The 27,539-nt window shown below is 38.7% G+C and overlaps 1 protein-coding gene across 2 annotated transcripts; it reads left to right on the top strand.

The window, feature by feature from the left end:
• The first annotated feature begins 526 nt into the window (after window positions 1–526).
• Window positions 527–26,985, top strand: bcl11ab (BCL11 transcription factor A b). 2 transcript variants are annotated; one of them, XM_051897024.1, is made up of 3 exons: window positions 527–1,426; window positions 3,755–4,090; window positions 22,536–26,985. In XM_051897024.1, the coding sequence occupies exons 1-3, from the start codon at window positions 1,372–1,374 to the stop codon at window positions 24,488–24,490; spliced, it is 2,346 nt and encodes a 781-aa protein (XP_051752984.1). In that variant the 5' UTR covers window positions 527–1,371; the 3' UTR covers window positions 24,491–26,985. The 2 variants fall into 2 exon arrangements, with proteins under 2 accessions (XP_051752984.1, XP_051752985.1); XM_051897025.1 differs by lacking the exon at window positions 3,755–4,090.
• The last annotated feature ends 554 nt before the right edge of the window (window positions 26,986–27,539 follow it).

The raw sequence follows: 27,539 nt of genomic DNA, 5'->3' as shown, positions 1-27,539 counted from the left end.
AACTAAAAATGTGCACAGTTTTCTGTGATGGGTATAGGTTTAGGGGTAGTGTAGGGCGATAGAAAATACGTTTTGTACAGTATACAAACCATTACACCTATGCAATGTCCCCACAATTCACAAAAACAAACCTGTGTGTGTGTGTGTGTGTGTGTGTGTGTGTGTGTGTGTGTGTGTGTGTGTGTGTGTGTGTGTGTTCTTGGATATATGTTCAGAAAAAAAAAAAATTAATAAATTTTGAGTCATGAAATGGATAAAAAATTAGCAGTATTTACTTTTTGTCATCAAAAACATTTAATTTAGGCTAACTTATTTTAATTACATGGATGTTAACTTTATTTTTGTAAATACTGATATTTGAGGTTGATTTAATTGCTACAATATTTTGTCCTAAACTGATGGTTTACTGTTTTTTATTTATTTTATAAAAAGTAATTTTATTACTTCATCATGTCTCTTACAATTATAGAAGTGCCTATAGAGTGAAGAGTAAATGAAAAGCAAACAACAAGTGTCCAGCATCGGAACTCCTTCAAGACAGATGCACGGCATGACGCTGATTAAGATGCAAAGAGTTTGCAAAACACTGCGAAAAGATATACTTCATTTGTTTAGGATTATTAATCTAAAAGTTGAACATAGTAATAATTAAAAGTGAATGGAACTGTTCTCATTATCTTAAAAAAGCAAGCAGTGCAAAAAAAAAAAAAAAAAAAAAAAATGAACAGAAAGATGCACACTTTTTTGAGATGTGCTTATATTTCTCACATAAACACCTGTGATGTAGGCTATTATTAATGTATAATATTTATTATTATATTATATTTCATTTTTTTTAGCCTAAAATTTTATTTGAAGGAAACTATTGAACACAGGAAGGGTCATTTTGACCACCTTTATGTATGTCTTTTGGTTCCTGCATTCAGACATCTCTCTCTCTCTCTCTCTCTCTCTCTCTCTCTCTCACTCACTGCCCATTGGCTGTTGAGGTCTATGGTTCACATGCAGCCCATCATTGGTTTTTACGAGTCTCACCCCCTCCCACTCTCAGCCGTCCTCCTCTTGCCTGTGTTTAGCAGATCCATGTCCATCATCTACCTCTGGACGGTCAAGTTCGCTGGCACGTCACGTCCGCACTTGAACTTGCAGCAGCTCAGGGGGCTTCGCTTACTTTTCCATTCCTGTCTTGTGTTCTTCTCCGAGAAGCCATGAAGCCCAACGCAAGCGTCTTGCCACTACACGCGTCTCTTCTGTACTATTCTCTATAATTCATGTGGGATACCCTATGCATCGCTGAAGAAGATTTTTGCTCTGGACTCTCTGAAGACTCTGGCTCTTCCCAATGTGAGCCCAGCTGAGACCGTGTCCAACATGTCTCGCCGCAAGCAGGGCAAACCCCAGCACTTAAGCAAACGGGAGTTTTCGCGTAAGTTTACGGGGAGTTCTTTTTCTTTCTTGATAGCTCAAATATGTTTCATATAGGCTAAGTTTTAAACTGAGTTCATGAAGATGAGTCTCTCAAGATGGAACGAAGCGCGTGTTGATGTTGCGCTTCGCTATGATTCTCAACGCTTGAAGGTGAATGTTACGTTAAGGTTAGGCTACATATGTATGTGCATATAGCCTATGTATGTGTGTATATGAATGTATATAAGTAAATTAAACGCAACTTTTTAATAATTAAAAAAAAAAAAAAAATCAGTTCGGAAAATTCACCTCTGAGTTCACATTCCCTTTGGATCTTTTAAAAGCCCAAACTAGTTTTTACTAATTTTAGGCTTTAAATTAATACATTTGTGAAACTTATTATAGATACCGTGTTACGTTTGTTTACAAAAACTAAACAAGAGCATCTACGTCTCAGAAAGTGTTTTTTCCCCTCAACTTCCTCCTTCGGTTCTTGAAAGACGATTTTCAAGAATTGAAACGGGAATCTAGATAACGAAGGGTTTTTTTTTTTATTTAGGCTAGAGAAAGAAGGTTCGTTTAACATTGAGTGGTATACAAACCTGTTTTTATGCATCTATCATGTCAAACCTGTTAAAACCCCCCGGCGAGGCGATCAAAGCACCAAAGTGTTGCGTGTCAAAACCTTACAAACATAAAGGCCATTATAAATTATAAAATCTACATGAACTCCATGTGAAAGTGAATTTTACCCTTGATCTAGTAGGGCTTGATTTTATACTTGCATTTAATTTGCGTTTGAACGTGTTCTCTGATACCGCATCGTGTGAAACGAGTTGCCGCTAGGGGGCAGAAAATGAACAAATGAAGGTCCATTCAAGATGAGACAGTACTAGGTGAACTTGAACTTGGTCTTATTCAGCCCAGCCTTCTCTCGGTTCTCCTGTTCTATACATTTACAGTTTTTTATTATATAAACATTACTTTGAGTTCTTGCGGGTAAATGGCAAAGGATTTACAAAATGATAAAAAGGAAATCTAGTTAAAGATCTAGTTTAAAACACGTGCCATAGATATATAATCTTTTTATTCATGATGATTTAGTACATTTTTTGAAAAAATTTTCCATTTAAAAATCAAATTCTCAAAAAAAATTGGTTTTCAATGCTATAAAATGCTACTAAAATATTCCTTGCACCTTGAATACTCAAGGGTATAGAATTTTAGAGTAATTTAATATATCCCGACCAAAAACAAAACAAAAAAGCACCACTTTATTGACCCATGTGTCTTCTTTGCGTTTATCATGTACTTACAATGTATACAGTATTAAATCAGATTAAATATATTCAAAGAATGGAGGAGGGTTTAAAAGTGTTAGTGCATTGTGTTGTTTGGAAACTCTCCTGATGTTTCACAAGAGGTTTGAATTACACCTGTTTGTCCAACACAAGATCCGATCGGAGGCTCAGAGTATCTTGTGTTCTTTGGAAGAACAAAAAGTCGTAAAAGAGCATCGATTAAAATATTAGAGCATGTTTTTAGTCTTCGTCAGAAACTCATATATTGTCGCCCCCACCTTTTGTCCCACGTGACCTGACACAGAATTAGGGTTAACCTACCACCGATGGCAACAATCTCCCTCAGCCCAGTTCAGACGCATGATGTGGTTTTGATTGCTCTTTCATATGTTCTGGCTGTCCTTCTGGGAACTACCCCACATACTCCCCTCAATAGCTAACCTCAGTTCAGAGGATTCCAGCACTTTTAACTAAATGGGTTCCAATCATCTTGCAGTCAAATTAGAATCTATTTTTTGATTCTCTGAGGTGTTGGGTTCATTAAGACGTGAGATTGGCAGGATAATGAACAGGGTCATGCAACTAAAGTGAACAACCCCCTCCTCTTTACTGGGCAACCACTGTTTTTCTCTCCGTCTTTGGTTTCTCATCTTCTCTGCATCTGCCTTTCATTGACTGTCAGTATTCCTCTGATAGAAGTGTCAGCATTTCAATAATGGTTAGATATTAAAGTCTTCTGGTGCAAATGCTATACATTGATGCATTGTAGCATTGGAAAACTTCATGAGGATGAACATCATTGTGCCTAAATCAGCATTTATTTATTCTACATCCCTATGACACCTGACTACATATGACATATAACACCTCTAACACTACTACAGATTTCAACACCTCTTCCATTTATATGGAAATGAATATAATTATCACTTACGGTACATATATAATTAGCACTTATCAAGTCATTATCAAGTTTCGCTATGGATATTACAAGAAGTTATTCCGCCATCTCTCACACCTCCCTTTCTGCGTTTCTCCTACCGTAGCCGAGCCCGTGACGGCAGATATCCCAGAGGACGGGGAAAGCCACCCCAGATTGGAACCATCCACCCCTAAAAGGGATCAGGACCTCCTCACCTGTGGTCAGTGCCGCTCCAAGTTTCCTTTGGCTGACATCCTGGTGTTCATCGAGCACAAACGCAGGCAGTGTCAAGGACGCCTATGCATGGACAAATGTTCAGACCTTCCACCGTCGCCTCCACCCGCAGGCCTGCGGCGAGCCTGCGCCCCTGTGGAGGTGGCAGTTCAAGTTTCGCCCCATGGAGAGGAGCATTTAGCCTCCACACCGCATGGATTACGGCCCAAGCAGGAGAATTTAACAGGTAGAGTAACAGATGTTTGCGTTGAAGCGAATCTATGAGAGCGTTCGCAAAGTCGAAACTTCTAATCGGAAGGCCTTGATGAATACCATGTTTCTAATAGCTTGTGGTTTTACAGCCTCCTTCCACTTTCCATTTATGATTGGTCCTTTTATTTTCAAGAAAAAAGGAACTTGACTGTGTAGTGGATGAAAATAGTGTCCTTGCTGTCAGTATGAATGGACATTCTCTCATTTCTCTCATGTGGGTTTCGCAGATGTTGGTGTGTTTAGTGTGGTTTTCATAAGGTCATATCCTACTCCAGTAAATGTATAGCTGCAGAGTGGTACATTCATACTGATAAAAAAGAAAAGAAAATCATTTTCAGCTGTCCAAGACGAGATCTGCCACAGATTGTTACTGATTCTAGTCATTTTCATACTTATGAGAAAGTGTCTCCCTTTGCGTTAGCCACAGCGTATCCAGAAAGAAGAAAAACATGCAGCATATATCTTGATATTATGTTGCAGTCATACATTTAAATTACACAAATTACAAATAAAAATTCACTTTTTAGGACTTCCACTTTAAAATGGAATGCTCAGCTTGTGCCAGACAAACTTTTCTGTTTGAATTATGAATATATTATCATTTTCACAAGTTGACGTTTGTCTTGAGGTCACACTGGGATGAGGTTTATTAAAACATCTACCTATCTTTCTACATTTGATAGCATTAGAAAGTATTTTACAGTGTCTTTGTTACATGTTACATGCACTTACTATAGTAATAACAGTAAATTATGCATAATTACATACAACTAACCCTAAACCAAACCCTAACCCTAGTAAGAACATGTTAATGAATATTACAGTACTTAATTGTACGGTAACACTGTAACAAGGACAAACCTAAAAAAAAAAGTATTTTTCAATGTATGCCTTGTAGTATCTCTCAGGACGTTCAGTGTTAGCCCGTCCTGGTCCAGACGGGTCACACGCTTTCGCCGTTACATGTAAAGCACATGCGTGATCCGTCGCGTCGTGCAAGCAGATGTCCGTCACAACAGATGGAATTCTGTATCGGCTGTAAATGGTGAATCCGTTAAAGGTTCACGCTTGGAGAAATTTGCATGATAAACAATTTAAGATATGCATGTGGACACAGCAGCTTTTAATACCCCCCTTAACAACACCCCATCACACCCCCATTTTATTCAAGTCTGAATGCCCCCGAGCGGCCAGACGATGAGTTCAGGCAATAACCCCTTTCTGCAGACCTCCCTCCCCCAGCCCCCTTATCTGCTATCTCTCTGGGGTTATTTTCTTAAGTACATCCATGTGAAGCCATTTTCTCTGAGGCTGATATAGGTGATCCCGTCTCGTATTGTTGTTTAATAAGCGCTGTACCGTCTCCTGGTCCCCACAGACTCTAGAAGCCGCTCTTCATAATGTAAACACAAGGAGAAGAACTTTGATGATGAGTTAACTACAATATTTTATTGCGCAGATCATATTTACATTGCACGTTAACTGCGTGTAACTACTAAATTGCGATGAAATGGACTCTTTCTGTTATGTTATCCAGTGTCTGCTGGTGTTCTTGGCCTTGGTGTCTTGATGTCGTTGGCACTGATCCACTATTCTCTTACCGGGGAGAGTTATGGATCATTAGCTGGAACAGAGCAAGTGGAACGGGAGACAGGAAGTTTGGGGATCCTCCAATGGTGCACCATCACTGAGGAACTTTACAGGCTTCTCAGAAAAGATTTTAAAATTGCTAAAAGGCTTCTACTTTTCTCCTGAGAAAAAGACCCTAGTAATCTCATGCACATTTGCTTACACTACTGTTTTAGACAAGATCTTGAGAATGTCTCAAATTGCACTCAAAGCTGTGTACTCTTTGTTTGACAAAAATTATCTCAGTTTTTACTTCTTTAAGTTAATTGTAAGAGAAACATCTAAAACGAAGTTGATATTTAATTGAGAACCATGAAATTTTGAGCAATAAAGTAGTTTGATGCTACACAGAGGGGAGGTGATATTTCTTATATTAATGTCGTAGAAAAAGTGGCTGATCTGAGCAAAAGCGTGTGTGTTTGTGTGTGGTTGGCTGAGTCTGTCTCGACACAACATGACAGCGCGTTTGACTTGGCAAATGCTGCCGAGGGTTCCCTTTCAGTGGGCATATGGCAGGACATTGGCACAGAGCAGACGGGAATGTGTATTGTGGTGAAGTTTATATATTTGTTCGCTGACATGGCATTTCAAGCTAAAACAGCAGTGTCCTGCAGTGTGACATGCATACTATTTTGCATTATTATTATTTTGCTTGCAGGTTTATGACCTCATTAATTGAGGGACTGCATGGAATATACATGGAATATTAGTACTTTTAAAAATTCACAACACACGACTATTTAAGCCTCTGGTGCTCCTCGCGTGGTGGTCAAAAATGGCCAATTTTTTTTATTTCAATGAAATTAATGTACTTTATTTTAATTCAATAATGTTTTTTTATTTAATATTTTGTATTTTTAGGGGATTATATGGTACTAAATTATATTTATGCAGTGGTTATAATCCATTTGTTCACTTTTTGAGCATAGACCTGTCATAAATCTTGAATGCTGTGGAGCACAGTCTAAGTTTGGTCTCTTTTTTTAAAGAAGACACTTGGCAGATTATGGATATTACAAGAAGTGGAAAAAAAAAATTAAGAGTGAACTTAAAAAAGTTTGTTTTACTCTATAACTGCAAAAAAAAATCAAAGCCATAGATCTATACAAGTTGAGTTCCAAATTTGAGGTTGATATCTCAAAAAATTAGCTTTCAGTAAGATTTTGTTTGGGTGCAGTACAAAACGTTTCCACTAGATGAAATTCGCTTCCCATTCATTTCCAATAAGGTCATTTCTGATCGCAAGGAGTACAAATGTGGCTATTTTTTCAGGACCATTTAACATTTTCAAATCATGTCCATGATTTGTGTGCGTGTGTTCACATAGCAAGTGCCAAAACCTTTAACAAGTTTTGTACCATTCCAGTAAAGTAATAAATTATTATTAAAAAAAATAAATACATTTTTGGTCAAAAATGACTGAAGACCACCAGAGGGTTAAGTGAACTGCAAAAAAGCTTAAAATAATGAAAATTGTTGAAATGGAGATGGTTAAAGCATGTAAAATGCATTATATTCATAAAAATATGCAGTGCATTGATACAAATTTTGTTTGCATAGCAGAGCTTGCAGAGCACATGAAAACACATTTATTGTGGACACACATACACATATCTCCATGATGTGTACTGACTGTGTTGTGACACAAACCCCTTTCAGCATGAAGCTATGCAATCATCAGATCTGTCAGGATCATATGATATTGTGACTCACCTGTGCGTGTGTGTGTGCGCGTACGGATGTGTTTGTGTGTGAGTGTGGCCAGCCAGCTGAGCTGTAGACACTTCTATTTAGTGTTTGCCTAGGGAATACAAAACTGCCTGCAGCTCTGTGTTGAAATATTATTGGTAATATAAAGTATAAAATACAGGTTTTGTACTGTACAAGCTTTATTTTTCACAAAAAAACATCAAACATGGGTATAAAGCAGTAAAAATGTGTAAACTAAAGTAAACTAGTTATAAGAAATGTACTCTTCTAATCATCTATTTGACATTTATATCCTCTTTAGGAAAAGATTTTTTACTTATGCAGTAGATTTTTTTGTGAAGATGTGAAGCTAATTTGGAAAAGAACGTTTTGCTTATTGTTATATTGTGGACTCAATATATATATATATTCATGCATGTGTGTATGTTTGTGTGTGTGAGTGTGTGCGTGTGTGTGTGTGTGTGTGGTCTGCAGCTGGTGTGTCTTATCTGTGTTCTATAGAATGAGATAAAGACCCAAGAGGCCCCTCACTGTCTGTGTCTAGGGTCATGGTTCCCTGAAAGTCTCTCGCTCTCTCTCTTGGTGTCTTTCTCCATCTACATTTTATTTTTTACTTCTTCATTCATGCTTTTGCATGCAAACTCAATTTCTTTTGGGTCAGTTGGTTGCATTGGAGTTGAGTGATGTCTGTAGTTTTGCTACACTGTGAAATGAAACATTTTGATGCATGAGGGAAATGAACATTAATACACATCTGTAAAGACACTTAAGACTCTGCTCTTCTGTCTTTGAGCGTTGGACTTTGGAAATGGCTATAGACAATGAATAGGAGGGCAAATAATCATTTAATCATTTATATGTAAAGACATCAGCTGTATAAAGCACAATGCAAGTAGTTCTGTAAAGAGGCTGATTAATTCATTTAATTCTTGAGTATTTAATTTTGCTCTTTTATTGCAATAGAAGCACTGAAGTGGAATGTAACAAAATGTTTAGTCTTTTATCTTGGGAAACATTCTCTCTCTCTCTCCCTCTTTTTCTCTCTCTCTCTGAATCTCACTGATAATATTCTGTGGCTCATTTGAATTTGAAGCACTTCTTTAATCTTCAAAGCCTTGATTGCTTTATGAATATGCATGGTACATGCAGACTTTAGTTCATTACCTTGTTGTAAATTCTAATGACCATTAGTCCCTCTAGGTAATTGCCAATTATTTTGCATATTTGATTAGCCCATTATGAGTTCATTCGGTTGATATGCGTCAGGCGAAGACAGACTGAGTCACTAGAGAAATAAACAGATCAGAACAGAGCTGTGCACCATTAAATGACTTTTAGAGTCTTTTATTCCAAGTCTCATGGTTTAAAATAGTATTTTTATATAACAATGAACATTGCATAAAATGTAAACAAACATCTATTGGATTCCCATGTAGCAGGCATGAGCCAAAGTCATAAATGATTGATCACTCCAAACAGAATGTAGTTGGATTAGTGCTACATGATGCCTCATAATGGATTATTTAGTGTTTCTAAAACATTAGCAACCGAAAGGAGATTGAGGTAGCTTGTTGATGTAATTTAATTCAATGTGTGCTATGATGAATCTTTCATGTATACATTTGGTCATGATTCCAAGTTCACAACACAGTTCAACCATGATAAATTAATTTGAGTTGAATGCACAGCTACGATATTTGAATTTGAACGTAAATGCTCTTTAAAGGCATTTACGTTCAAATTCAAAACCCAAAAATGAAATTTCTGTCATTAATTAGTCACCCTCATGTTGTTCCACATCTGTAAGACCTTCGTTCATCTTTGAAACACAAATTAATATATTTTTGATGAAATCCGAGAGGGTTTTTTTATTATCCCCCATAAAAAACAATGTAATTACCACATTCAAGGTCCAGAAAAGTAGTAAAGACATCTTTAAAATTGTTAACGTGACTACAGTGGTTCAACCTTAATGTTATGAAGCGACAAGAATACTTTTTGTGCGCAAAAACAAAACAAAAATAACAACTTTATTCAACAATTTGGTCTCTCCCCTGTCAGTCTCCTACGCTGTTTACGTTGTATAGACAGTGCAGGCTCCCAGGTTCTACGTTAGAACGCCGACTCATTATTGGCAGGCTCCTGCCTGCTCACATGAACAGCATTGGCCAATACTGAGTCGGCGTTCTGACGTAGTACACGGAAGCCTGCACTGTCTATATAATGTAAACAGCATAGGAGACTGACAGAGGAGAGATGAAATTGTTGAATGAAGTCATTATTTTTGTTTTGTTTTTGCGCACAAAAAGTAAATTTGTGTTCCGAAGATGAACGAAGGTCTTAAGGGTTTGGAACGACATGAGGGTGAGTAATAAATGACAAAATTTTAATTTTTGGGTGAACTAACCCTTTAACTATTCTATTTCAATTTCATGTAGCACTGCGAAATATGTCAACAGTGCAATTTCCAGTTCTTTTGGATCAACTTCTGTTCTGACTGCTGAAAAAATATTCAAAATATTAAAGTTTGTAGCTAGCTACATGAAGAATAACATGTCTGACTTAATGCCACAGACATTTGAAGTTAACTCTATCGCCCTCTTGAGTTGGGAGGTCACGGTAATGCAAGGACACATTAAGTACATGCACACATTATTTATGCTGTCGAAACATTTGAATTCGTATACTTGCGTGAAGTATTTCAGGAATATACCTTTCGGTTACTTTAAATTCATTCCTTCACTGTTACCCTAGTGTAAGGGTTATTTCGGCACTCACAGTACATTTAAGAAATCAGCACCTGTGTTTCATTTTCATGTATGATGCAGTGCAGCTGGCGCTACCTTTATCTGCCCCATCACAGGTGCTGGCTCTCCTCCTGAGCCTGACTTAACCCTGTGTCTATGTCATGGGGTGTGAGAAGAGGCCGGCAGGGAGGCCGACGTGGACACAATGGGGGGATTGTGCTCAGGGTGGGGGCTCGGAGGCTGAGGCAGCCCTGGCTGTGGCCAAACAGGTCCGGCCAGACAGCATGATAGATGGCTTTGTTTAAGGGTCCCGGGGTGGGGCCTGAACTTGAGGCACTTTGTTTATCCTGAATAGAGCAGGGGGGAAGATGCCGGAATGATCTATGTCTCACTAGCTGAAGAGCTTTTGAGGGAAGTAGACAGGAACGGAGAGAAACATCCACAAATAAGTGACCAAAAGAACTCAGGAAACCAGAGAGACAGAAAGAGAAATTCAGTCATTTACTCACCTGCAAGTCCTTCCAAACATGTCTGGCTGATTTTCTTCCATGAAACTAAAATATAGACATTTTTATAGATGAATATTCATGCTACTCTCTTCCATACATACAGTGGATGGTGACCAAAACAAAAAAGCATAAAAATAGTCCATATGAATAATCCATATGATAACTTTCTGCATGTACCAAACCCATCTGACTGAATTTCTTCCATGAAACACAAATATAGAAGTTTTGATGAATGTTCACGCTGCTCTCTTCCATACTTTGAAAGTTAATGGTGACCAATACTCAAAAAAAATGCACAAAAAAAAGCACAATACAAGTATCATAAAAATAGTCCATATGAATCATTAATATGATAACTTTATTCAAGGAACAGACCAAAATTGAAGTTATTTAGGCTACTAAAAATGTTGTCCTCACAACCATGGTCACTATTCACTTTCATTGCTTGTTCGTTGTTTATTACAGCTTGAACAGTCTGCAATAAATATCTCCTTTTATGTTCCATGAAAAAAATAAAGTCATGGAGGTTTTGTTTGTATTTTTAGATGAACTATTGCTCTAAAAAAGTGACAGATAGAGAGAAGGAATGAGATAAAGGAAAAGAAAGTGGCTGAGGGAGAGCAGTGCTAGCTGAGCATGTGTTCTTTAGGTTAACGGAGGGTCAAGTCGAGAACTGCTGGAGGGGGAAGGGCCGTCCTTTCACCCTGACGGTGGCTGTCCATTTCTAGATCAACTTGGCTGAGCTCCAGGTCTTTTAAATCTGACAAGATGTCATGCACACACACATATGCAGCCCTCATACCTGCTGTCTGTATATCAAATGCCAATGGTTTGTTTTTGTTTTTTTTCTGGGCCGACGGCAAAAAGAGGTGCTGACTTTTAGACTGGTTCAAACCGGTTGGCTGGCCTTGTCTTCACTTGCGTGCCTGTGTTCAAGACAATTCACAAAACACATGCGTACACACAAGAAAGAATACCTGAATGAAGCTCTTTTGAGAGTGCAGGACAATGAAAAGCAGGATAGTTGAGAGATATACATTGTGAATTGAATATGATGGGTGTCATGAAACCGCTCATTTGTGTATGGAGGCGAAACATGATAAATGCAACACGGACAAGTTCATTTGAAGTGTGAAAATCACACGTTTGTGAAAATATCTGTTTCGCATAGAGATGGATAAATATGTTCCTTTGCATGCTCTTCACTTGTCTATCAGTTGACCCGCACATTTGCATATGTATTTATGCAGATTTTTGAGGGGGCTCTCACACACAGCAGGGGTCTCTGAGTGTCACGGTTTCTCAGTGTGAATTTGTGCGTCTTTGTGTTTGGTTCTGTTGGGTATGTCTATGTGTGTGTGTAAATGTGCTAGGGTATGTCAGTCTGTTTTCTCAGTCTATCTGTTTTCTCGATCTTTCTGTTGATGTCTCTTTTTACACATTCTCTATTTCATTTTGTGTGTGTATATATGTGCCATACTGCGTTTCTGACTCCTCAAAGTGGGCCACAACTTCCAGATGGTGCTCTGTAGTTTTGTTTGGTAAGTGAATACTTGAGCTGTAGACGGCCTATCAATATCCCCTCTGAATGTGGAGAGACACTGGCTATAGATTCACAATGTTCTCTTTTTACACCCGTCCATGAATAGTTTTAGTTTTTCCACATCTCTGTTTCTGTCAGACGTGATATATTTTTGCGAAAGTGCGGGTTAAACTAGCCAAGGCCATCCATATCAAGATGGAGGTCACTCAGATGTGTTCTCCTTGTTCATTGACTTCTTCCTCAATTCTAAAGAGCTCAGGAAACAGCCACTACGCTGGGGAAATAGTTTGACCTTTCACTGTTACTGCTGATCCCTGACAGAAATGCAACTATGGAATTACTCTTCCGAAATCATTGAGACAAAAATCTAAATCTTTCCTTGAGTTTTCCTCTTGAAGGCACATACATACAATCTTGGCATTCAGCTGAGATGTCATGGCCTCAGACCTAAAAAAATCTTGTCATTATTTACTTACTGTCATGTTGTTCCAAAGCCAAATGACTTTCTTTCTTTATTAAACACTAAGTTAGATGTTAGGAAGAATGTTCACACTGAGAGTTAACACTCTTTCTCTACAACAAAAGCATACAGTACAGTGACCAATTCCAAAAAGCAAGCATCATAAATACAGAATAATGACTGTGTTCAACTGAACAATTCTGCATATACATATGCAGGTCAAATGAGATTTCAGAGTTATGGCAGAAGGAAATGTTATCAGTGAACAGACTTAAATTTTGGTCTATTGCACTAAGCTATAATTTACTTCAGATGACTTGGAATATAGCGCATGAATGGACTGTAAGAAGTCTAGTGGTTGATCTATATATATAAGAAATGCTCTCTGGACACTATATATATATATATATAATTTTTTATTTTTTTAGCATTAAAGTTAATTTTTTTTCTTTCTTTTTTTTAATTATCAGCAGACACATTTTTCTGTTTGGCCATTAAATGTCATAAGTGGGACTTTTATTTTGACAGCACAGAGAGCATTTTTGAAAATGCCTATCTTAGTTTATTATTAAATTATTATTGTTAATAAATAAATTGAATTATTGATTATTAAATTGGATTAGTTTAATGTTTAATGCCCTTCTCTTATTTGTCTTTGACATCCCTTCCTTTCATTCGTTAGCTCTGACAAAAATACAGTGTCCAGAAGAGCTATCTGTCTAGCCAGGGAGCAGATGTCCCATCATGGGCCTGAAGCGTCTCACCCCGTCAGCTGTCAGCGGCCTGAAACAATCTTTGAGCTGAGAGAGAGCGCCGGTCCAATTAAAGAGGTTAATTTGCTTTAGCACTTATCTGTCCATCGATGTATTTCTCTCTGTATCAGCCTCTTCTACTCTTCTCCCACCAGTCTTTCATTCTTTTGACTGTTTGCTCTTCTCTCCCTTTCTTTCATTATACCTCTCATACAATCCCATCTTAGACCCCTTGTCTTATAGTCTCTTTCTTTCCACTGTCTTCCCGTCCCTCTTTCTGTTGTTTGTTTGCCTCTCTTGCATTTGAGCAACACACCGTGGTGACATTACCCTGTAACAAATTGAGCACTTGTAGAATGCAGGCATGAAACAGTCACAAAGCTTCCATTCAGCGTCTTACTGACTGAACATAAAAGCCCATGACAGTTTAAGTGGCGTGTTCAGTTTGCATGTGAAAGCATGTCTACTGAAGTTTACGGCAAGAAAGAGGTTTTGATGAGAAGGTTGAAACAATGCATGTGTGTGAAAAACAGACGGACAGTGTTGCACGCTTTCATTGTGGGGAAAATCTGTCAAATCATTTAACGGTGTGGTATAAATGTGTTGACATGCATAGATTGGGTCACTTTATTTGGCATGTGATGTTTGTGTGCCTACATGTAGTCTCTTGTAGCTGTGCTTGTGACTATCATCTGGCAAAGAACCTTTCAGTGCAGTAACCAGACAACGTCTTAAGAGCCATTCAGAAGGGTAGGGTGCATTTAAAAATCCAAAATCTGTCCAAATCTAAACTCTGATCCCCCGTGCGCCCATTGCTCCTGTCATGTCATTATCGTCTGGATGAGAATGGATCATCTCCTCTGTCCCCTGCCCTGCTCCGTGAACCCCTGCCCTCCAAGCCTGTCAGAGTGAACTATCGCAGACAGACACACACAGAGACACTGTCACATGCACAAAGACACATATAAACCCAGAGGCCCATCACACTGAGAGGACAGATGCCCTCGTTGTGGTGTTGAGCCTTCTCAGGATTTTCCTGTCATGTATTAAGAGGCAGAAGACTTCATGTGAGTACACACATGGAAAAGATGCTTTGCAAAGAATATCAAATGTGAAAGAAAATTCTAGCTACTAAAATTTTGAGGGCCTCGTTTTGGCAAGCTTTTTATTTTTGTCTCTTTGACTTTGTCTGTCCTGGAACAATCTCCCCAACAAAACTATGTTAGTATACTGATAGTATCAGATGGTTAGGCCATAGTGCTTTGATATTTAGCTTGGTACTGAATGAGAACATTCCATGTTTCATGTAACATGGTACTGATATGGTACTCTAAAGGAAGTAGTTCTCAACCAGGGGCCTCTTCTAAAGGAGCCTCAAACTAAAAAAAAGTATTTAAATTTGAAATTATCATGAATATATTAAAAGAATCTGACTCTAAATGAAATTTAAAAAAAAAAAAAGTATTTATTTTTTGAAATTTATTGTATAACATTATAAAATAATAATTTTAATAAAATAATACAAACATAGCCTATATATAAAAATACAACCCCCCAATAACTGTTGTTTTTAATTGAACCTAACATTTAATTGACAATTCTTGAAACTTCTGAAGTCACAAAATGAACTGTGGTAAATTCAATATTTATAATAAAAAAAGTTTAAAAACAGTCAGCTTTGTCATAATTACAGCAGAAATACTGGAAATAGCTTATATTGGGGAGCCAATTTTGTGTTGGATAGCAACAACTGGGGGCGTTTGAGTCAAAAAAGGTTGAAAACCACTTCTTTAAGGGACTTCCAAGAATACCATGCCCACAGAACCACGGTAATACCATAATCTACTGTATCTAAGGTAAATGAAGCTATAAATGCCATATTAGAAGTTGAAATTAACATCTATATATCTAAATCCATGTGCACCATGTTTAAAGAGCCCTTGAAATGTCTTTACAAGCACATGTGTTGACATTTCCTATTGAAACAGAAAGTTGGGACAAAACACAGAAGTCCCACTTTTAAAATAATAGTCCAGTGGCTTTTCGTTTACATTAAAGCCGCATTTCCACCGAAATTACCTGGAACAATTTGTCCCAGGAACTTTTTCCCTTCAGACCTGTTGCTGTCTGTGTTTCCATCGTGGTCTAAAGTACCATGAAGATTCTGCAAATTAGTCCGGTGACGTAGGACTGCGCGCGACTTTCCAGTTCCCACTGGATTTCGTCCTCCGCATATAAGCTTAATAAATCCTGAACCTCGATGTCGGTCTATTGATCATATTTTTTAAACTCCATTGTTGATTCGAATAGCAAACATCTCTTACTGGACGCACTGCAACTTTTAGAAATGGTGGTTGAAATAAAATGCTGAGTGGAGTCAACCAATCAAAATGCTGCATGAACTCAACCAATCAGCATGTTCAACTCCCAAGTCCCACCCCTGAAAGACCCCGAACTTTGAAAGTGAGCAGGGACTTTCTGAGGGAGAAATTTTTACCAGGAACTTCATTTAGACCACGGTCCCTGCGGTCGAAACACACCGAGTACCACCCCAGAGTCCCTAGTTCCTGGGGAAAGTTCCTGCGGTGGAAACGGGTCTTACATCTGTGAATTATGATTTGCTCCTTGCTATTGCTAGTCATATAACTCAAGCAGCATGCCGCTAGCGACTTCAAGGACATGGGTTCGACTCCTAGGGAATGCATAAACCAATAAAACTTAAAGGCAATGTAAGTTGCTTTGAATAAAAGCATCTGCTAAATGCTAAAATCTAAAATGTAGCAGAAAGTATATTCTCATTCTAGAGTGCCTTTGATAGGACAAAAATTTAGCATTTTTAGCAAGATGAGTCATCAATATTTTTGGTCCAAAAGACGAGAGATTTTAAATGCATATAACTGCTCAGTTTGTCAACTTTTAGGAGCACGTTCGCATAATAATGACCTCAACGCTAACACACATGGACTTAATACAACAAAACTCCAATTTTGATTTCACAAATTTTAAGTGCTGTGTCTGCATGTATTTTCCCTTAAAATACTTGCTAGCCAACAAGCTGATGAATGTCTGTTGTGCCGCTCTGTCAAATACTCTTCCGCTTGGCTCCACCACTCACTGAGTTGTGACCCTTGACCTCAGCGGGGCCGTGTATGTGTACGGTCTTGCCAGCGCCTCCCTGGAATGTCTGAATTTAAGGACTCTTCTAGTGCGTAGCTAGAGATGGTGTGCTGTCCTACAGCTGCCTGAGTATAAATCCTGCTGTCACCAGAAGGCCAAAGCTCTCCCCTTCTTTTGCTTGTTGTTTCTATCACTCTCTTCCACTTTTCACTCAGTCACACTACTTTAGTTAACCACACAAGTGTCTCAAAACAGAAATCTGTGCCTCCTGCTCTGTGGTGAATAAGGAAGCTTTTGTGCCTTTGATTTAACGTCTTCAGAGCTCATTCACGGCCGCCGAAAGAGTTGTACGTGACCACACACACAGATGAAACACTCCTACTCTTAAACTGGAAAAAGCAGACAACTGGTTCACCCTGTACTTCATGAGGTTAAAAAAATGTTGTTGACATCTGTTTACATCAGCTAGAAGACCTGGTGAAAACAGCCCCCTCTCTGCAACCTCTGACCTGCTACAGTCTCTCGAAAGTATGTACTGTATAAGAGCTGTGATCTACAGGGCTCCAGACAGATTTCTGGCAAGAGCGCACAGGTAACATTCCAAATCTGTTCGAAATTCCTGAGCTGTAGGTTGTTAAAAAGGTGATTTATCTGTTGCTAGGTTAATTAATATTCTGTCGTTGCGATTGAAATGTGATAGCCCTGACAGATACGATTCTTTTGCCATCTGCCTCAGTCTTTCATGACAACACCAAGCTGCAACGTTGTAAATGATTAAAAATCATTCTTATAAGCAGTTTCGCTCAAACAACATCCATCCACAAAGCAATTTGATTAATTTGTAACCTGTGTATTTTCACTTATTTGGATTTTAACTATAGATTTTCAGATACAAAAATTTCAGTATTCAGTTTGGACACACCTTGTCTTAACCAAGCGACAAACATACTGTATAAAGTTGTTTCATCATGTTAAGTATCATAAATCACACTCTCATTTTAGTTAGTAGCTATTTAACATTCTAGCAAATTGGTGGCTAATTCGAATGAATTTGTACAATCTCATTCGTACATTTTTGTATGATCTGCTTACACCCCACAGTTAGTGTGGACCTTCATGCTTGCTTTTTTGGTAAAAAAATGCAAGTTTCCATACAAATTACATTGTACGAAGAATCGCCATTCATAAAACAGTTACGTTTTCTCATGAGATTAGGTTGGTCATAACCAGCCATGACCACATTAAGCTATAATTGTTTCATATTGCTCTGCAGTTCTCCTTTTGAAAAAGTGAAGACAGTTAAATTACTTGTCGTAGGAAACCCCATGTTGCACCTGGTCAAGGCATTTGTTTCAGAATTTACTGGCTATTTTTACCAGTCTCCTCCTCATTGATGCTCAGAAAGCAGTGGCGTTTTTCAGAACTCTCCCATCTGCTACCATACTGCGATGCAGATCAGAACATATGTATCCAATTAAGTAGCAAAGCAGAGAGCTGGAATCCAGCTTGATGTCAGACAAATGAAGAATTGAGGTGAGTGTGGCCTGTCTTAGCCAAGTGATCGGTGCATCCATCTTATGTACGCTTATTAATGGTAAATGTTATGTTTCAGGTTGTTCAGCGTGTGTTAGCACCATTGTATTTGAGTTAATGTTTGGAAAGGTAGTAATACTATGTCTGCTTAAGTGTAACAGCTGCTTTTGGCTTTTATAGCCCCTCTTTCTCAAACGTCACCTCCTGTAGCTAATGTCAAAGTCAGTTACACTAACATGGCTTTTTAGCTTAACCTGTTAACTTCAGCTTTAGCTTAACCTTTAGCTTATAAATGAGGTGTGCCGCTAGCATCAGCAAACGACGCTGCATAAATAATAAACCTCATCCATCACCCATTGGTTGGACAAATAGGTAGACTAACAATCTCAAACTCACACTAGTGGTTGAGATAGCAATGCAATAGCAATACGGGGGAATCAAACTATAAATGACTTCCATATTTGTTTTTGTAAATTAATTTGGGATAACAGAAATCAAGCTATTTAATTCTAGCTTGATTTACTACATCACTTGTGCCCAAGATGCGCCAGATGGGAAGCCTTAAATATTGACCCCGTGGCTGTAATGTGAATTGGGAACACTGGTCTTTTTGTACTGGTCCCAGTACCAGAGCTCTGCCTGAGGGGTGCTTCCTGAATGAGCTCTCTGACTAGGCCTGACTATCACATGCCCATTTAAGCTTGTAGTCCTCTCATGGATCAGGAGAATGCAAAGAAAGGAACAGAGAAGAGACAGGATGACTTGAAATAATCTTTGTTGAGCAGTGTGGAAATGTTGGCATGGTGGTAAGGTTTGGAGCTATACTGGACCCCTCATTGTACACTGTTCATCAGTGCAGAAGGCCAGCTGTGTTAATGGAATTTCTGAAACTCTTTACAGCAACAGTTCTAAATAAAGCAGTAAGCCACTCAAAGTTAGTGTCAACGACACCAGCAATTTTTGTGTGGAACAGGATTTTGGACCAATGACATTTCATAATGGACAGGGATACTCTGCACAATGCAATCGACAAAAAAGTGCTATGGTTGTCCTGATTAGACAAAAACTCAGATAGACTTGAAAGAGACTTATTCACTGCTTTATTATGCTATGCCTGGTTGGGATGCATTTGCTGGTTACAGTTTTAGCATGAATCTCAAAACTATTTCTCAGTGGTGATTGAAAAAAATCTGTAATACAATGACTTTTAAAATGTAAAGCATGAATTAAGTGCATTACATCAAATTTTACCATTATGTTGATGTATAAATACTTTTCACGTTAATGATAACTGAAAGAAAAATGGGAAATTGTCATGAGAATAATGGCACAATAAAAAAAAAAATCTTCATGGTTCTTAAAACGGGCTTCAATTTCTCTAAACAAAATACATTTACTATTTTACAGCAGCTTTGAACATGGCTCAATCAATCAGATTTTAGAGTCAGAACTAACCATTTTCCAATAAGTATTTCATAAGCACTAGATTATTGCTTGTCGGTGGTTGCCAGCTTGTAGGCTGGAGTCAGAGTCAAACTGTCTCAACCTCACTTTCCTTTCTTCTCTGGTCTTCTATCTTCAATGTTTGCTCTGTCTGTGGGACAGTCTTTTGTGCTAACAAAACTTCCACCTCTGCCCTGTACAGACTAGTCCAGTTCATCTTTCCCAATGGCATCCTCTTTCTTTTTCTCAGACTGTCACCTCCCCCAGTCGAACCCTCCACCCCTCTGTGGGCTTTAAACCGCTATCCCCTTCACCTCTCCGTCTGGTCAACTCCTTTTTGTCTGTCTGCCTCTTTAATGTGCGTTGCTAAGGTGACTGCTGACCCATTGCTTGTCGCTCTATGAGAGGCCCCATTCCAAGATGGCTACCCTCCTCAACCCTCTCAGACACTTTCAATTTGCAGTGGGGGGTAGGGTGTGTGTCCAGCACTGGTATTGAGAACACTGGAAATTAAACACTTGGGCCAACACATGTTTATGGGCACTGACAAGAATATACCAGCTGTCTGATGAGCGCATTCTTTCTTGTGGCCAAATATGGTTTTCTCACCTTGTCCCTGGAGTATCCATATGGCGTTTGGAGCATTTCATTACATTGATTTGAATATGAGAATAATCATGTCTAGATTAAACTAGGGTCAGGTGTGAGGGCACAGATGCTTGAGTGAAGTGTAATTATTTTCTGGCAAATTATGCGTAATTGTAGCCTCATCGCCTCTGTGATCCTTAAATAGTAAATCTTGAATGTGTTTTCACGACGTCAGATGTTCTGATCTGGGCCCTTTAAGTACAAAGTTCAAGTCTTTGGTTTCACATTGATGCTTATCTGTGTGTATTCAGGAAAAGGACTGTATATTAAAGGGTCTGAGAGTACATGGGCTGTTACTTGCATGTGGTACTCTGGGATTCAGGCATATCTGATGTAACCTAAAGTGCAACTCATTACACATGTCAGATCTTCAAATATATATTAGATAATATATTGAATGTTGGTAATTTGCTCTGATCAGTTCAAACACAACTCATATGTATCAAATAGAAAATAAACCTTGTACAAAAAAATGTGTAAACAACTAAAAAGATTAAAAACATAAAAAGACTACAAAATCGAAACCGATAGGAGTTTGTCAAAGTCTTATGTTACTCAAAAGGAAAAAAAAAAGTTAGAAGTATGATTGCACTCCGTATAAGACTTGTAGAGCAATAAAAATGTCTGTCCTTGAAGTGTTTGTATTGGTCAAATAGGTTTTTGTCTGTGGTCAGGCACTCAGTGCAACACAATGAGTCTGACCAGGACAAAGAGAGAATAATCAAGAGAAAGCTGCTCCAAGCTTGTTGTTTGATATGAATGGAATTATATAATACTAAAAATAACATAAAAATGCCTAGACATCTTTGATTTATCCTAGAAGAGGGTATTTTGCTGATGTTCAAAGCAGACAGTTATTTTCTATCCTTTTCTTAAAATCTCAAATGCCCACAAACTGTTCTGCCATACCTCCCCTCACCTTTTAGCATATCACTAAGAAAATGGGATTGTCGGCTATGTGCTGAGAGGAACAAGGTTGAAAGTAATCAATAAGTCGCCCTCTCAGACAAGGCCACCAAGTAATAGCTGCTCTTGGTGAGGTGGGTGTTTTAAATGTCAGCGACGCAGGATGATTATATGTCTAAGGAGAACACTTCCCTTATTTTAGGCTGTTTTCACACTTGGTTTGATTGCTTGGCCCGGACTTGAGAACTTGATTTCCGCTACCTTCCCCCCTGCCCTGCACTTCTTTCACATTGTATTTTGGGGCACCACTGTATTTGTCTTGTTGGATTTACCACTAACTTTACATAGAATGAAAAGGCTTTTTATTATCATCTGCTGCAAATGCATTGCAAGCCATGCAAAGAATGTGAACTGCAACAATTAGTAGTTCACTGTACCCCAGACCATCGCTTGAAGTGGATTTGGGTGGTACACACCTGAGTTCGAGTTTTTTTATACATCAACAAACCAAACTAACTTACATCTAAGATGGAATGAGCTTGGATCTCTGCCAAAAGTTCCCTTGAACAAGCTGTTAAAAGACAGGAATTAGCATATAGATATTATGTAATTTTGTAAGAAATCTACAGTGCTGGTGATATGAAACATATGTATTTTTAAATATTCAAATAAGCATTGGCCTTCTCGTATGATTCATGTGATAATGGTATATGATTTAATTGGAGTAAGCATGAGAATAAGCAGGCAAAGTGAGTAGCTTTTTTATGACGGAAAAATCTCCAGAGGAGGTCAAACCCCACACAGGTGGCAGCAATTAACTGCAATTTTTGCAGATTGTAATGATCCATAATTTACCAGCCTCCTCTTGCATCTCTTATGCAATAAAAAGTGTTTTGATTTGGTACAGGTTTTTTGTTCTCTCTGGCCTTTGTGTCAGATATCTCAGAGACAGGCGAGGCAGTTGATATTTGAAATGATGTTCGAGCAGAAACTGAACTCCCTTTCATTTTCAACAGGTTGAGTTTTACAGTTGTGATTTATCATGTCAAAATGTTAAGGCAAGAACATAATTGTATAAATAATAACAATGTAAAACATTTCTGAAAACATTAATCATATTACGATCTGTTAAGCACCATGCATTTGGATGATGGAGGTAGTGGCTAAAGCTCCAGGTTAGAAAGTAAAAGGTTACTGGTTTGAGCTCCACAAGAAACAAGCCATGAGCTGTCACCATTGTGCCCCTGAGAAAGGTACCTACTCCAAAGGGATTGTCCTTAATAAATGTGCTGGTTAATGTGTCTGATCAATTTGTACTTTCTTGCTGCTTTTCTATGGTGAATTCTTACTGAGCCTTTGTAGTGGAAGAGGAACATTTCCTAAATGGACAACTGACTTTTTCCATCTGCTTTTGTTTTGCAGAAAAAGATGAGCCCAGCAGCTACACTTGCACAACTTGTAAGCAGCCCTTCAGCACTGCTTGGTTCCTGCTACAGCATGCCCAGAATACTCATGGTTTCCGAATATATCTGGAGAGTGAACCTGGAAGCCCGTTAACTCCTCGGGTGGCCTCCGCTCCAGGCATGGGTGGTGACTGTGCCTCACAGCCACCACTGCATGCAGCCCACCTTGCAGACAGTAGTCCCTATAGCCTGATGAGGATAGCCAACAGAGATGGGTCCTCGGTTCCTAGGGAAGGCCGATATCCCAGGACACCTCCACTCTTTAGTCCCCCACCACGGCATCACATGAGCCCAGATGATCTGGCTTTGGCCCCCCACCACCCAAGCGCCTTTGACAGGGTACTGCGTCTTAATTCGGTACCCTTAGACTCCCCATCTATGGACTTCTCGAGACGACTACGGGAACTTGCAGGCAACTCTGCTGGCTCCTCTCCGCCCATGTCGCCCAACAGGCCTAGCCCTATGCAAAGGCTGCTGCAGCCATTCCAGCCAGGGGCATCTCATTCTCCTTCTGGACCTCATTCAACACCCACTCAACAAACGCCAACCATGCCAACTGTGAAGGCAAAGTCTTGTGAGTTTTGTGGAAAGTCTTTTAAGTTCCAGAGCAACTTAATCGTCCACAGGCGCAGTCATACCGGAGAGAAACCTTACAAGTGCCACCTCTGCAACCATGCCTGCACCCAGGCCAGCAAGTTGAAGCGCCACATGAAGACTCATCGGCACAAATCCTCCTCCACTACCTCCAAATCTGATGATGGCCTTTCAACTGCCAGTTCACCTGAGCCAGGCACAAGTGATCTGCTAAGCAGTGCCACCAATGCTCTCAAATCCGTGGTGGCAAAGTTTAAAAGTGAGAACAACGGCATAATCCCAGAAAATGGACAAGAGGAAGATGACGAAGATGAAGAGGAAGAGGAGGAGGAGGAGGAGGAGGAGGATGAAGAAGAAGGGGAGGAAGAGGAGGAGGAGGAGGAGGAAGAGGAGGAGGAGGAGAATGAGAGTGAGGTCGGCGAGAGGAATGATATAAAATTTAGCTTGAGCCTAGAAGGTGCACGTCACCACGAGAACAATAGACAGCGACACAACAAAAGTGTGGAGGGAATTCAGGACTATCGAGATGCCCTAAAACTTTACAAACGAGGGGACCACAGATCAGCTAGTGAGACAGGTTGTGACGATTCCCCAAAAGAGTCTGATCAAGTCAACGAGGGTTATGAACCCATCGTAAATGGAACAGCCTCCTACCCAAACGATGACCTCTCGAGAAAACTTCTTGTCAGAAGTCCAGGATCTGACAGCCCTCTCTCCAAACGCATCAAGGTGGAAAAAGACCTTGATCTTCCAACTCCTACAATCCCCAACTCAGAAAACGTGTACTCTCAGTGGCTGGCCGGATATGCCGCATCACGCCAGCTCAAGGATCCTCTCCTCAACTTTGGGGACTCAAGACAATCACCTTTCGCCACCTCTTCGGAGCACTCCTCGGAGAATGGAAGTCTCAGGTTCTCCACTCCCCCTGGGGAGTTGGATGGAGGGACGGCCTCTGGGCGCAGTGGCACTGGAAGTAGGGCCAGTACACCCCACCTTCAGACTGGTCGACCCAGCTCCAAGGATGGTCGGCGTAGTGACACGTGTGAGTTTTGTGGCAAGGTCTTCAAAAACTGCAGCAACTTGACAGTGCATCGCCGCAGCCACACTGGCGAGAGGCCGTACAAGTGTGAGCTTTGTAGCTACGCCTGTGCTCAGAGCAGCAAGCTAACACGGCACATGAAGACGCATGGACAGACAGGCAAGGACGTTTACAAATGTGAGATATGCCACATGCCTTTTAGCGTCTACAGCACTCTGGAGAAGCACATGAAAAAATGGCACAACGATCAGCCCTTAAGCATTGAAATTAAAACAGAGTAAATTTTATGATGTCTTTCGCAGTCCTAGAAAAATATTTAAAGCACAGCGTCAGTTAATTATGCTGGCTGAGAATTTGTTAAAATGACGCAAGACTCTGAGCCTCTCTAATGTGCAATAACTTAATGTTTTGTACTTCTTTTCTTACTGGTTGGCATGTTTCGTGTGTTAGCTTGATTGATAAGGATTAGCTGTGTTGCTGTTGTTACTGTCTTTTATCAAACAGGACATTTCATGCTGCAAACAATTAATTTTTACATATCATATCTAGCTGTATTTTGTCATTTAAGCCTGTAATCTTTTGACTACCTACATTCACACTGGGGTTTACACTGTTCATTAGGGGTATAGACAAATTGTAGGGTTACCAATGAAAGTTTGAGCGGTAACATTTTACTAAAATACTAAAAAAGTTTGAATTTTTATTGTTGCTTGTGAAAAAAGAGTGCCTTGGGTGTTTTAAGCATCTGTGGTTTCTGCCATTTGCCATAAGCCTGGGGATATTGTTCAATGCAAAATTAGGTCTTGCATCAAGTACCTATTGTGAATTTGCTAAATGCAGGAATCCAGCATATGTTCTTGTGTATATCATTTACTAGTATAACATGTTGTGTTCGTTTAAGTATGATTATTTTGTTGGCATCTTTATGCCTTTTGGCTTGGTGAGATTTTATCTTGTGTTTTGGTATCAAACGGACAGGTATAATAGTAAGTTTTCTTTTAACTTAGGGTCTCAATGTTTCTTTGGCTTTTCTATGAAGGTTTTTTAGAAAGTAGCCCAGAAAATGTGTTTTACTCAGTAGATAGCCAGTTTATTGGACTATACTGATACATTTCTATTTGGTGCATGGAACAAAAAGTTATTATGTAAATATGTCCATTTTTATAAAATTAATTTCTTGACAGGGTCATCCATGAAAACTTAACGTACAGTCCCTGAATAAGCTGTTAAAGAGTTGGCGGGATTGAAAATCCTTTGAATTTTGAATTAAGCTCAGATTGGCTAGAAATAGAAGTAGTTTACCAAGACCAGCTATGATGGAGCAATGCAGGAACGTATTTCAGGACATTTACACATTATTGGATGAAAGTCTGAATACTTTAGTTAACTTGCTTGCTAGTACTTCCACAATGTTTTCGTTTATCCAACACTCTTCAGTTTCTAAAGCTATGTACTGTATATACCCCTGTTTATTAGTAAAGCACTTAGCCACGTTCACATATTTTGTGCCCGTCGAGTTGACATTCAGACTTTTTATTCTCTACATTATCCCATAGTGAATTTTATGAATAGCACTTGCCACTCAGCCTAAAACTCTGTATCTGTCCTGCTAATCTACGGGCAGGTGGTTGAGTATAAAACAAAACTGCTCTCCAATGGCACAAAAAACCTGCACTGTTCAATTTTTTTCCTGTTTACAAGAGACACTCAAGAGATATTTCCTCTCATATGAACAACTTAATGAGGTGTCAACATATTATGTGAAATAGAGTTAGATTAGAAATCTTGGTCAGCGAAAAAGGACTTAAAAGAGGCTTAAAAAGGAAACAATTAAAAAGAAGACTGTTCATTTAGAAGCTAGACTTTAAACTGGAACAGTGTAAGTACGTTTATCTCAGTGAATATACTCCAAACCCGCTGCTTCAACAGCCATTTTTTTTTTCATATGTTTAAAAATGAATTAATGATTAAATGTTTTGGGGGTTTCTTTTTATAATACTTCGGTGTTTTTAACAGGAAATTAATTTAAAGTGTTCCATTTTTTTGCCGCTCATCTTCATTTCTTGGTGGGTTACAATGTACTATGTAAATACTAAATGTTATGTGAATTTCTTTTACTTCTGATTCTTTTTTTTTTCTTTCTTTTTTTTCGCTTTGGCATACACAGTTCTTCAGGATGCATTATAATGAGATTGTAGGAGTATGTTTGACATTTTATAGGGCTGACTTATGGTCTGTCAAAAGCTATTGTGACACACTTCAGTTTGCCATGTCAATGTGTAGAGAGGATCTGGATTTAATTGTTCATCAAGAGTAGTCAAGATAGTATTTATATAGAGACTAGAATTCCAGACTGTTCCTTGTTCACTTTAAAGGTACAAAAATACCTGTAGTTGAGCTCAGCATGCTGCCACCATTTTTCTTTTCTCCTTAACTTGGCAGGATAATATAGTGTGAATCGTTTTAATGTATGGATCTTGAAAATGAGTTTCTAAGAAAAAAAGCTATGTGGGGGTTACACAGATAAAAGGCTATACAATGGTCTATTGACGCAATCCTCTTTGAAATAACACACTGATGAGGAACAGGTGCTTTTATGATCTCTGGCCTTTGGATATGCAGTAAAGTTTCATTGTTAGTGGGTTTTCCTCTTTATTTTGAACTGTCCCTGTCTCCCCCACAACCTGAAACATTCCAGTCATCTTTGAAAGAATGGATGTCTTATGCAATGAATCAAGAGTCAATAAATACATTTAAAATGCATTTTGAAATACAACTGTACAGTTTGTCTTGGTTTGTTTTATTAATGTCCAGACCCACCTAGAATCTACGGCCACAGAAGTTGGATTGTCTGTCTTTTGTAATGCTCCACACCTTCCTCTTGCATGTTTATTTATTAAATATTTCACCTAATTTGATTATGCTCTTTGCTACTAATATAAGTATGTAGTTCCCTCAGCTCTGTTCAACACATTTGATCAATTTAAATCCTTTTTGCAAAATCTTCCCCAAAAATCAATGCAGACAATTTTCTTTTAACTGTAGTTTCACTACATTTGGCCACATAAATGTCTAATTTGATTCATTTTCTTATCTTTTTTTATTTGACCGTCAGTGTTATTTTAGTATTGTTTATATATGATTATAGTATCTATTCATATTTGGATATTTTGATAATCAGCTATTATTTTTTTATATTTTTAGTTTAGGTTTTAGTCATTTTGTTATGTGTTTTGTCATATGTATTTTAGAACTTCAACTTCAGAACTTAAGCCAACATTTCTAATAGTTTTTTTCTTTAAAAAAAAAAAAAAGGTTTGTTATTGTTCT

Source organism: Ctenopharyngodon idella, chromosome 6, assembly GCF_019924925.1.
Source record: "Ctenopharyngodon idella isolate HZGC_01 chromosome 6, HZGC01, whole genome shotgun sequence".
NCBI lineage: Eukaryota > Metazoa > Chordata > Actinopteri > Cypriniformes > Xenocyprididae > Ctenopharyngodon > Ctenopharyngodon idella.
Note: the sequence above shows the minus strand (reverse complement) of the source record. Positions and strands in the feature narration are given on the sequence as shown.